This window comes from Sprattus sprattus (genome assembly GCF_963457725.1).
Source record: "Sprattus sprattus genome assembly, chromosome: 5".
Taxonomy (NCBI): Eukaryota; Metazoa; Chordata; class Actinopteri; order Clupeiformes; family Clupeidae; genus Sprattus; species Sprattus sprattus.
Genome location: NC_137924.1, coordinates 5777016 through 5790523, shown reverse-complemented (window position 1 = coordinate 5790523; position 13508 = coordinate 5777016). Strand labels below are relative to the sequence as shown.

The 13508-nt window shown below is 39.9% G+C and overlaps 1 protein-coding gene across 1 annotated transcript; it reads left to right on the top strand.

Moving 5' to 3' along the window:
• Positions 1–2365: 2365 nt before the first annotated feature.
• On the top strand, positions 2366–11894 carry LOC308365968 (zinc-binding protein A33-like; the record flags this gene model as incomplete). Its single annotated transcript, XM_080839603.1, has 10 exons — positions 2366–2419; positions 3458–3543; positions 3725–3982; positions 4450–4512; positions 4858–5000; positions 8570–8665; positions 8744–8974; positions 9485–9507; positions 9593–9711; positions 11359–11894. The coding sequence occupies exons 3-10, from the start codon at positions 3730–3732 to the stop codon at positions 11892–11894; spliced, it is 1464 nt and encodes a 487-aa protein (XP_080695729.1). The 5' UTR covers positions 2366–2419; positions 3458–3543; positions 3725–3729.
• Between the last annotated feature and the right edge of the window lie 1614 nt (positions 11895–13508).

The following is a 13508-nucleotide window of genomic DNA, read 5'->3' as shown; positions in this document are numbered from 1 at the left end:
AACATTTGGGCAATAAAACGGCGATTTTGATCAACGGTAAATTAATGAACGTGAAATGAAACAAAGTGAAATGATTGGCGTGGTGTTAGCGATAAGAGTGCTGCCCTTTGCTTCCACACACAACAGGCAAGGTAAACCAGTTCAGAATGTTATGTGGGGATGTACAATAAGGACTGCAGAAGCCTCCATTGACTGTTAAAAGTATGACAAAAGTCTGTTGCATCCACCATTAGAATGTGATGAGGACGTGCCTAGGAAACGCGGCACCACACACGCACATTGTGTACTGTGGTACTGTTCCTTCCAGAAATAATGTATTTTAATGTATTGCACTTCAAACTAAATGTGTAAAGACATATTTGATATAATACAACAACATGAGAAAAGACTGAACAATAACGTTGCACTTCCACATGTTAAATATGTTCATGTGTGCTGTGCTCATTTGTTCATGGCAAACACTTTGAAGTAGAGACGGAGGGCCTTTCAGAAACTCATCCCTCCTGTGAGTAAACTGTATGAGATGACAAGTCATGAAGTAATTTATCCTTGTCAAATGTCACAACAGGATTCATGAAAATAGTGGAGGAAATAGCAGCAATATTTTGGGGGAAATAGTTAAAATGGTACAAGTGTGAAATTTGGCCCAAATCATCTTTGAAGGTCACTCTTCGATTTAGGAATTGGGACCACTCAAAAATCTAAATACAAAATGGCCGCCATTTATTTCAAGATGTCCACCCTGGTTAGACTGATTTTGCATTTCAGCATAATCCTTGCCTATACTTTGTTGATGTCAATAATATCTGACTCAGTCACAGTATGTTTTTGAACATTTTCAAACACCAGTTACAACCATCATAGTAGATTTGTGGCTAGTTGCTTTTTTTCTTCTTCTTCTTTTCTGCATTGTGGCATGCAACATTTCAAACCCAAACCCGCTAGATCCCTAGATTTGTTTGCTGGTCGCTTTTTCAGACATCAAAAAAGACTAGAATGAACGAACAATTTGATTGGCTGTCTGGTACTAAAAAAGGAGTAGCACTACCCTCTGTTCTCATTCCATATACAAACCTGGCTCCATGCTCCCAAGAAGAGGCAGATACGAGAATATTCGTTCATATGCGACATGCAACAGCAAATGGAAGTAGCACAGTGACAATCAAAGCAAAATACATTACAGCAATACCCTGCTTCCAATCCTTCAAAGCAATAGGTCTGGAGAAGCTGTGGACTGCTTCTGGTCAGGGAGCCATTCACGATGGATTCCAATCCATGACATCGTTTCAACAATTGGGCCAGGAGGATCCAGTGGCCAACCATTTTGCCATGCATTCAGTGGGTGTGACGTTCTGTCTGCATTCCATGGCAAGGCTAAGAAATCTGTATGGCAAACATGGCATGTGTGTAATGAAGTGTCAGGGACATTTACCAAGCTCAGTCACTGGCTCACACAACCGTTGATGATGATGACCTCCAAAGGCTGGAGAGATTTATGGTCATAATGTATGACCAATCAAGTGCAGCCACATCTGTGAATGATGCACGACTGCATCTGTTCGCCCTCAAGCAAAGGCCATATGATGGCATACCACCAACAAGTGCAGCCCTCAAGGAACATATTAAACGTGCAGCCGGCCAAGCAAGAGCTGTCTGGGGCCAAGCAACTGTCACTCAACCAGTTTTACCAAGTCCTGCAAAATGGGGATGGAAACTGCAAGGACAAAGGTGATTGGTGAACTGGACAACACTTCCACCAATTGCTGCAAGTTGCCAGGAACAATGCTCATGCAAAAACAGCTGTAGGCTACTAATGGCAGGTGCACATGTTTTCGTCTGACTATGTCTTGTATAGCCTTGTGCAGCTGTGAATGTCACTGAGACGTTTGAGGCCTAAGGAGGTTCTTTTGACTTGTCACTGAAACAATTGCATTTTCAGACTTATTCTAGCCAAGTTATCGCTTATAAAAATTGATTAAAAAAAAACAACATAAATGACAAACAAAGAAAAAATTACAAAAAGACAAAATAACTAAAAAATATGTACACAATTGGTGAAATACTTCCCAAAATATTCAAGAAATATAGTTATGTCTTGATGATTTGATGGCCATCTTGAAAGATGACCGCCATATTGGACCATGCATTGTAAAGTTAAAGAGATAACCCAGAAGAATGTTTATGCCAAATGTCATGGTTGTATCACAAAATGAACGATTGTTCCACTTATTTCCTATACTAAAAGGTTCTCTCTCTCTCTCTCCCCCTCTCTCTCTCTCTCTCTAAAGGTGTAACTGAGCTGGCCAATCGGAATGTTCTTCAACCAAAGTCCCTCCCTTTGACTCGCCTCAACATTGGTAAGGAAGTGGGGAACTGAGACGGACGGACTCCTGTGACTTTTTCAGCGAACTTTGAACTGGTACGACGAGTTATATAGTGTACTTTTAAACTCATCAAACAAACCAACCATTCTGGTTTCAAATTCATGGGTATGAAGCTTTAGTATGTTGTGTTTTCCTGTTCAGAGAGACATGATTTCAAACTGTAAACGTGTGTGTGAAAGTGAAAGCAAACTGTGTTAGCAGTCATTGCTAAAGAGTAACGGTAACAAGACTATGGCATCGAAACCTTTCTCCGAAGAGGATTTCGATTTCTCCTGTCCTGTGTGCTGTGATCTTCAAAAACACAGTTTTCCTCTTATGTAGTCAGTAGTCACAGTGTCTATAAAGCCTGTCTGCAGCAGTTCTGGGAAACCAAAATATCAAGGGAATGTCCAGTCGGAGTCACTGAGTCGTGTCGAGTCTCCCTGGTGTGAAGGAAGTTGCGTGGATGCCTTTGTTTAGCGACCATTGTATAACACATTATCATTATTTCCGATTAATCTACTACGTTTTCCCCGCTTCTTTAGTAACTCCAAAACACGGAACTTGGTTGTTAAGTATGGACAGAAACATGTACGGGGAGATTTCACCAAACTAAATTAGTAATAGCCTACTCATAATCATGACCAACGTCTTCAGATCTCAGTATTGGTGTATCCTACCAGTTAGTATATGGGGTTAAAAAAGATTTATCTAGCAGCATGGTAAGAATTCCTATTCCATTTAAATGCAAGTGTCTGGGTTTTTTGTGTGTATTACGTCATATGCAGGCTGAAGGGTTTGTGCTACGGCAATTTCAATTCTGAATTAAATTCTAATTCTTGTTGCTTTGATTATAGATGTAAATTATTCTATTCATTTAAACAAATATATATTTTGTCTTCTTTAAGAGCAGCCTGTTATTCATTGTTAACCCGGCCATACTGATCATATGCCACTCAGCAGTTTAACATGCCCTGTCCCTGTAATCTATCCAAATCCATCCAGGGAGGTTTTATGATGTTTCAGGGCTGTAATGATGTCTGTACAGATATGGCCTATAACAAAGGTAAGATAATGATCTCTTCCTGTTTTAGTTTGTCTCTTGTGGTAAAAGTTGGAGCTGGAGAAGTAAATTCGCTCAGCCTATTCCAGTTAGAAAGAAAGAAGAAGAAATCTCCAGGTGACTCTTCCATGGTTCATACTGTGGGTAATTCTAGGTTTTTTGTGAAGCTGAGTTATTGCCATGTACCCAAACACTCATCTCTAAACATTAACATTTGACTCTTTAATGCACTGAAGTCATAGCCTCTCTGGTGTCTCTGTGCTGAGTTTGACCACACTTGTACTTTTTGAAACACCAGACTCCATGATGGACTCCATCCAGAATATACTGAGAAAAACTCTGGAAAACCTTGAAAAAACTGAGTTCAAGAAGTTCAAGCACCATTTGAGGGATGAGCGCACAATCCCATGGGGCAAACTGGCGGAAAGTGAGTCTTATGACACTGTAGACCTAATAGTAGAAGCATACACCCTGAAAGGTTCTGGCAGAATCGTAAGGTCAATCTTAAGGAAGATGAACCTGAATCAGCTTGCCACGGACATGGAAAAGGAACTGGGTACGTTTGAGCCTTCATGAGACCTTCATGGGCTGCTTTGAAGTAATATTTCGTCTTATGTCATCCAACCTTTTGGTGTAATACAGCTCATAGGATCATCTTGTATCAGCATCATAGCATGGTTGATGTGAGACTGTGTTTAGTGTTGGATGGTGCCTTTCCTTTGCCTACATCCACACCCCCTAGACATTTCAACAAGTGAAGTTGAGGATTAGTTTGTAAAATGTAAGAGTTTTGTTAATGGTGTTTATCCATCTTAATGTGATGTCTACTTCAAATATTTATCACTTCAAGCTGGCAGTTAGTGTTGCACACCTTAAGATATGTGAAGACACACACATTAGTGATTGTTGATAAAACTTTACAAGAATCTTTAACATGATTCTGAACAGAGTTGCCTTATCCAGGTCATTAACCTGCCACAGCATATCAGTATGTGTTATAACCATGAATGTCTTTTGATGTAGAACCACAATTACAGGAGGTTGGTCAGGAGGAGGAGGAGGGACCTAAGAGGAAGAAAGAGTCTGGTGAGTCATCATACCTCCTCTTGATGTCTCTGACAGGTACAACCTTTTTGTTTTGTGCGTTGGTAAGCTCTGAATAATACCAACCAATCACCAACAGCCACCTACAATAATTCAGTACAAGAGAAGTGAACACAAAACAGATGTAATTTCGGTGGATAGTCTTAAGACTGTCAAGAAAGCAAATTAACTGTATGTACACAGTAGTTGCAGTATTGTTCGTTTCTAGCAGCACTGATGAACACAGATGTGTTCAGACATGAATCCAAGTGTGTATTTAAGTTATATAGCCAAGTGTTCTAGAAGTTGCACACACATGTTCATTACTTGCTCACATGACTTTTCCAGACGCCTTCTGCAGTCTGCACAGACAAGAGGTCAAACTCTTCTGTCAAGATGATGGAGAGTTTATTTGTTTTAACTGTCGGACCTCAGAAATACATAAGAACCACAACTTCAGGCCCATCAGTACACAAGTGCTTGCCCTTAAGGTAAGTGTCCCATAATTTTTAGCTTGTTTATTTGTTTGGGCTCTAACCTGTTCCATGCTGATAAAGTATTTCTATTATGGGTCTCAAAGCGGCTCTAACCTTGTCTGGGAAGTCCCGCCCCTCTTCTTACGGCCAATTTGATTTTGCCTCAGAAGTGGGTCTGGCAAACTTTCTATAGAAGTTCATTTCCGCATTCTCAGGATCCTTGGGGCCAATCACAAACTGGCTTTTGGCTACCTGGCACGCCATTGGCGGATTTAAACTATCCACGACTACGTAACAAAAGCGAAATTAAAGAGAAAAGCACAGCAAAACTTCGATACTGCTCTCGCGGCTGTCTTGGATGATTTCAAAGGCAAGTTTTCTTTGAAAATAGAACAGAAACTTGCCCTGGAACAATTCATACAGAAAAAAGATGTGTTTGCTTTATTACCGATCGTTGTATCGTTATATAGTATCGTTGGTCTGATTGGTTAAGGGAGTGTCCAATTACGTGACTGAAGTGGACCTCCATTGAGGAGTTCGCCAGACTAACTGAGCAAATGAAATGCAGTGAAGGGGCGGGGAATTCCCAGACAAGCTCTAACCCTTAGTCCTGAACAACTGCTGTTCTGTAGATGATCATTTGCAAATTGATCATTGATCACCAGTGATCATGCTGGTATATGCTGGCTATATGCTGGTTGTAAGATGGCTCTATGCTTGTTTAATGCTGGTTATATGCTGGCTATATGCTGGTTATATGTTGGCTATATGCTGGCTATATGCTGGTTATATGCTGGTTTTATGCTGTCTGTATGCTGGTTATATGCTGTCTGTATGCTGGTTTTATGCTGTCTGTATGCTGGTTATATGCTGGTTATATGCTAGTTATATAATGGTGATATGCTGGTTATATGCTGGCTATATGCTGGTTATATAATGGTGATATGCTGGTTATATGCTGGTTATATGATGGCTATATGGTGGTTGTATGCTGGTTGTAAGATGGCTCTATGCTGGTTTAATGCTGGTTATATGATGGCTATATGGTGGTTGTATGCTGTCTGTATGCTGGTTATATGCTGGCTATATGGTGGTTGTATGCTGGTTGTATGCTGGCTATATGGTGGTTGTATGCTGGTTATATGCTGTCTGTGTGCTGGTTGTATGCTGGCTATATGATGCCGATCTGCTGGTTTTATAAGGGTGATATGCTGGTGATATGATAGTTACAGTCATGGACAAAAATATTGGCACCCCTGCACTTATGTCAGATAATGCACCACTACTCCCAGAAAAGTGTTGCAATTACAAATGTTTTTGTATTTAAATGTTTATTTACTTAGATTGCATTGGAAAAACACAAAAAATCTGAGAAATAATGCCAAATCTGACTTTATTCCACATAAAACTCAAAAAAGGGCCGGACAAATTTATAGGCACCCTCAACTTTTTAATGAGTAGAACACCCTTAAAAATAAAGAAATACAAATATCTGAAATCAATTGCTTTCTTGTAACCATTAATGAGGTGTCTCACTCCTCTCTACTGGAATTTCGGACCACTCTTCTTTTGCCAACTGCTCCAGGTCTAGGGGTGGGTATTGCCAAAGAAGTCACGATTCGATTCGTATCACGATTCACATGCCACGATGCGATTCTATCACGATGCATCGCGATACTTGAATTATTGCGATGCATTGCGATGCATTGCGAATTTTCACTGAACACTGTTAGAAAAAAATGAAGCCATTACCAGTGGCTGACTGGCTGTGTATGATCTGGATAGTGTGTTCAATTGATAACTCAAAGCAACTCAGTTCATACATAGCTGTATTTATTTAAACGACTTTTGGAGGTTACTTAACACAAATATTATTATTACTGGATACACTGCATGTTTTGTTTATGAGTCATTCATAAACAAAACATGCAGTATCGCGCGGCCGGAAATGCTTGATGTTCGCCAACCAAATTCATGCAATTAAAAAAAAAAAAAAAAAAAAAAATTTTTTTTTTTTTTTTTTTAATTAATAATCGATACTTGGCGTCAACAATCGATGCAGTAGATCGTGAAAATTAGAATCGCGATGCATCGTCATGACGATTATTTGGCACACCCCTATCCAGGTCTGTCACATTTGAAGGGTGCCTTCTCCCAACTACTGATTTGAGATCATGCCCCAGTTGTGCTATGGGATTAAGATCTGGACTCATCTCGGACACTTCAGAACTCTCCAGGGCTTTGTCTTAACCATTTCTGGGTACTTTTTGAAGTGTGCTATGGGTCATTGTCCTGCTGGAAGACCCATGTCCTCTGACGGAGACCCAGCTTTCTGACACTGGGCCCTACATTGCGCCCAAAAATGATTGGGTAGTCCTCAGATTTCCTGATGCTATGCACACAGTCAAGGCATCAGGTTCCAGAAGCAGCAAAGCAACCCCAAAACATCGGTCCAGCTCCACTATATAAGCCTGTAGGGACCGTGTTCTTTTCTTTGAAGGCCTCATTTCGTTGTCTATAAACTGCTTTACCAAAAAGCTCTACTTTGGTCTCATCTATCTACAGGACGCTCTCCCAGAATGATTTTGGCTTCCCCAAGAAAGTTTTGTTAAACTCAAGTCTGGCTTTTTTACGTCTCTGTGTCAGCAGTGGGGTCCTCTGGGTCTCCTACCATAGCATCCCATTTCATTCAAATGGCGATGGATAGTGCAAGCTGACACCGTTGTATCCTTTGTCTGCAGGGTAGCTTGAATTTATTAGGTTATTTATCCACCATTCAAACAATCTTTTGTTGCATTCTGTCATCAATATTTCTCTTCCTTCCACATCCAGGGAGGTTAGTGACAATGCCATGGGCTGCAAACTTGTTGATAACACTGCGCACAGTGGACACAGGAACATTAAGATCTCTGGAGATGGACTTGTAGCCTTGAGATTGTCCATGCTTGTCTACAATTTTGGTTCTCAAATCCTCAGACAATTCTTTGCTCTTCTTTCTTTTCCCCATGGTCAGCGCGGTATACACAGACACACAACACAAAGGTTGAGTCAACTTTGCTCCATTTTAACTGGTTGCAAATGTGATTTCTATATTACCAGCATCTGTGGCTCGCCATAGGTGAGTTTAAATAAAGATTAAAGGAGCATTTCATGCTTAAAATACAATTATTTCTTAAGGGTGCCAATAATTTTGTCCGGCCCTTTTTTTAGTTTTATGTGGAATAAAGTCGGATTTGGCATCATTTGTCAGATTTTTTGTGTTTTTCCAATGCAAACTAAGTAAATAAACATGTGAATACAAAAGCATTTGTAATTGCAACACTTTTCTGGGAGTATTGGTGCATTATCTGACAGAAGTGCAGGGGTGCCAATATTTTTGTCCATGACTGTATATGCTTGTTACATGCAGGATGAATGCTGGCTAAATGATGGGGGTGTGATGGGGGAGACAAGGCCCTTTGATTTTACATCCCAATTTCCGGTCCCTTCACATCGCAGAAATTCAGAAGTAGTCTGGCAGTGTTACCCTATTGCAACCAGTTTCGCCCCAGCTGCCTTAACTGTAAGGTGTTGATGCTTTCCAGGAGGAGCTAAAGATTAAAATGGAGCCTCTAAGGAAACAGATGAAGCTACGTGAAGAAGCTAAGGTCACCTGTGAAGAAACAGCACAACATGTTAAGGTAAGTATGAGCCTATTTAACACAAAGTCAATATGTTTGGGGATGACATCCATGAATATCTTTTTTGTGCTAAATCAGAGGCAGGTCCAACTCACAGAGAGGCAGATCAAGGAGGAATTTGTGAAGCTTCACCAGTTTCTAAAAGATGAAGAGGCAGCCAGGATAGCTGAACTGAAGAATGAGGGGACTTGGAAGAATGAGATGATGAAGGAGGAAATTGAGAAGATGAGCAGAGAGATCTCATCTCTTTCAGACACAATCAGAGCCATAGAAGAGGAGATGGAAGCTAAAGACATCACATTCCTGCAGGTGAGAATCATCCACTGTCTGTGTAATGACTCTTCAGATCTGATAAATCATTTTGACGATACAATCTCTGGCTGTTAAGATACATTTGTGAGAACAAACAGGAGGTGTGTAATGACCTGTGAACACCACTTCTATTCACTCTTAGCTACACATCATTACATTAATTATATAAAAGTTCAGGGACCAGGTGTCATTGGGGTTGAGGTAGGAGGGAGCTGGGTTGGTTTCACCTGAAGAGTCTGAGACTAAGGAGGTAATGCTGGCTACATTTAGTTTATTTTGAAAAACTTCCAGCATAGAAATGTTGACATCAGGTGCTTCAGATGGGCAGAGTGAAATTAGTGTGCAGGTGAGGTGGGACAGGTGTTACCTGAAGAGTCCTTCAGCTAGGACAGGAGCACAGAGAGATGTGTGTCAATACATTAATTTATTTCATTATTTCATTACTTACCACTAATTTATTAAAAGATTAATAACAATATTTCTTATGATACTTTCTCTATTTCACAGAACTACAAGAGCACAGTGGAAAGGTGAGTGATCTGCCTCCTGTCTCTCTCTTCTCTGTGGTTCTGAACCCAAACCCACAGCAGCACTGACTCCTGAATGTTATTCCAGAGCCCAGTGCACACTGCAGGATCCAGAGAGGGTTTCAGGAGCTCTGACCAATGTGGCAAAACACCTGGGCAACCTGAAGTTCACAGTCTGGGAGAAAATGCAGGAGATTGTCCAATACAGTGAGTACTGACTAAAACACAGAGAGAGAGAGAGAGAGAGAGAGAGAGAGAGAATGAGAGAGAGATATTTTATATATATATATATATATATATATATATATATATATATATATATATATACGTATATTCAGACTTTTGTATATATATATATTCAAATGTTAATTTCCTGAACGGCATGCCATAATATATATATATATATATATATATATATATTTACACACTGGAGGGGAGCGGAAGTGATTAAGAGAGTGCAGACGCAGGTCTACGGGTGAAAATGAAAATGAGTCAGAATTGTCTGAGATATTTCAGTTGGGTTTAAGAAGTTATAAGCATACAGTAAAGCTTAAACAGAAGACATTGTTAAGGTGAGCTAAATGCAATTGAAAGAGTATTGTTAAGGATGCTCCAGTGAACTGTATCGCTCTCACATGTCGATAAACGGAGGATTCAGAACAACGGAGGGAATGGTCATCTTCCATTGCTATGGATGTGTCAGGGTGTTTAGGAATGTAGCCTGTTTTCATGCTTTGACAACAAGATACTGGTATGCTTAACACATTATCTTTTGTCGTGCATGACCTGCTTTTTTGCGGGGTGCAGGGTATGTTTTCTTCCCCACTGACTGACTAAATTAAATGTTAGGAACTGTGTTGCTCCTGCCTGAACTCGGTTGGCTTACTTGTCTCAACCTACTGTTTTGAAACAACTTCATATGGGACTTTTGATTTCCGTTCAGACGGGTTTGTTAAGAGTTTTCTTTTCCGGTCAATCTTCTGAAATGTATAAATGTGCTTTACAGTTTTCACGGCAAGAGTAATTAAGGGATCTCATTGGGTTGGTAAAGATTGAATAAAAGAGTTGATTTTAATGTGCACCCCACTATGTTTGTGTTATTCCCTTGTATGAGCCATATAATTGGTGGGAGGGCTACACCTAATAGAGCCGTTAGACGTTAGAGCTGTTCAGAAAAAGGCCCCAAATAGCCCAAGTAGAGAAATAGCCTGACTAGAATCCTTGATGGAGCCTGAAAAGAGTTGATTTAAATGTGCACCCCACTCTGTTTGTGTTATCCCCTAGTGTAGTGTATGAGCCATATCATTGGTGGGAGCCTGATAGAGCTGTTTCCAGAGAAAGGCCTGAGATAGAGCTTAGCCCCAGTAGAGGAGAGAGAGAGAGAGAGAAGCGGGCATACATCAATTTTACATGATAGATAGTGAAATGGATGATACACCACTGACTGTTTATTTTCATTGAAAGCATATTTGTCACACACACACACACACACACACACACACATACAACACACACACACACACACACACACACACACGTCTCCCCTACTAGAGCTCATAATGTCTCTGCTTCTTCATTAGGCCAGCAGGCAAAAGGCACACACACATACATTGAATCCTTGAAAGCACACAAATTATATTACTAATGAATATTAGGCTAAAGGATTAATGTGCCTGACTTTTGACAGAAGCCACGCCCACTTCTGGCCTTCTATCTGAATCCAGACCCAAAGACAGATCATTTTGCTGGTTTAACAGATACAAATACAGATACAGATAATGACCTTGTATATGAGTATGTATCTCTTTGTGTGTGCTCTTTCCACCTAAACCATTTGTGTTTCTCACTCTGCAGCTCCTGTGACTCTGGATCCCAACACTGCACGTACATGGCTCATCCTGACTGAGGATCTGACCAGTGTGAGAGAGGGTGAGAGTCAGCAGCTTCCTGATAACCCAGAGAGATTTGATCATCATGGCAGTGTCCTTGGCTCTGAGGGCTTTAACTCAGGGACACACTGCTGGGATGTGGAGGTTGGAGAGAACACATGGTGGAGTGTGGGTGTGATGACAGAGTCTTTCCAGAGGAAGGGAGACTATTACTCTAAGAGTGGACTGTGGTATGTGTATTATAATGATGGTGGATATGGAACATGTTCTACACCATACTCCACCACTCCCCTCACAGTGAAGCAGAAACTCCAGAGGATAAGAGTGCAGCTGGACTGGGACAGAGGAGAGCTGACATTCTCTGACCCTGATAACACACACCTACACACTCTCACACACAATTTCACTGAGAAAGTGTTTCCATACTTTAATGGCTGTAATATCTCTCCTTTGAAGATCTTACCTGTGAAGGCTTCAGTAACAGTAGAGCAGTTCAGATAGAGCTGATGTCATTTCCCTTTGTCAGGTTAATGATGACTTGCTGTTATTATGTCCCCATTCATTATGAATTATGTATGACTTTGTTCTATGGTTAGTTGACTTAAGAAAATCCAGAGTGTCACATAATCTTAAGTCTGCATATATTCCAAATTGAAGGACATTCCTACACAGAAATTAATACAAATAATATTCCTAAACATAATAAATACTTGCTTTTATTTTCCAATCTTTGTGTGAGGTTGGTAAAATGTAGTCATAATTTTAAGTTGTCATGTGTTGAATATGTTGAATAACCGAGGTCCATGAGACAGTAGAGCAGAACAGTTTAAGCTTCAGTCTGATCCGACTCCAAGGACTGTTCAAAACAGAAACAATGTTGACTTCAATCAAGTAAAAGCTGCTTCAACTGGTTAGTCAATTGTATTACTTTTTCCAGGATCATTTTTTCATTTATAATTATTGTAGTATCGACACTATGGTTCTGACTGCCATACCACTGAACCATCCAAAACTGACAGTGTGTAACAAATTAGACTTACAGTATATTCCCTTATAATGTATTAAATTACAATTCTGTTTTCCTTTTATTTGATTTAACCAGGGGGAATTGTGTGAGAATGGCTTTAGTTGAGTACTTCTCCAGCATATCTCGTTTAGTGCTGAATGTCAACAGTGCTGATATGTATAGAGTAGTGCCCTGTTGCTCTGAACAACAAGCATCTCAAATTAGAGCCATATATCCAGACTGCCAGAAATGTTAATACATACTTTATGCAAATATTTAATTCTGATTTATTGATTTCAACCTTTCTAAAGAGGCAACTGTCATTGTGTACAGGTTTGTAAACAAAAATGTATAACTTCAGATTTGTAAGCCTCCTTTAAATAATGTTGCTCTGCTTGTTTGTATTCAAAATAAGGGATGTTTACAATGCAACAACTGATCATCTAAATGGTAGGATTATTGGTATTTTGTGTTTTTAACAATGTCATTAACAAATAATAACACAAACCAAAAATATACATGAAATATACATAATAAAAATGTTATTTTACAAAATAATAACTCTTGTGTCTTTAGTCTGAAATGCCTGGTGTGATTTATGAAGAAAATGCACACCTATTCATATCAACACCCAACTGTCTTCATTAAATGTGACATCTGACAAATGTACCTTTCTTATGAATTCTCAGGGCCACTGTTCTGGGGTCAGACATTATTGAGGGCTTTGGGCTATTCTGTGTTGCACCCTTCATTGGCACTTACAATATTTAATTTCATTTATATGTTTTTATTTTTATTTTTGTATCATCCCCTGAGATAAGTTCTGAATTATTGTTGTCAGTGGTGTAGTCCAGGGTATACACAGGAATACAGAGTATACCCACTTATTTTGCAGTCAGTATTGCGTATACCAACTTCTCAAAACAGGGCGTTTATCCTGTGCTGTATGGGCTGCTTAAAACAAATTAACAGTATACCCACTTCTCCAGGGACCACTACACCACTGATTGTAGTGATGCCTCCACTGCCAGCAGCACACTTCACTCTCATGCAGTCCTGTAACACGAGACATTTGTTTTTAGGTCCATAAAAATATCACTGACTTCATT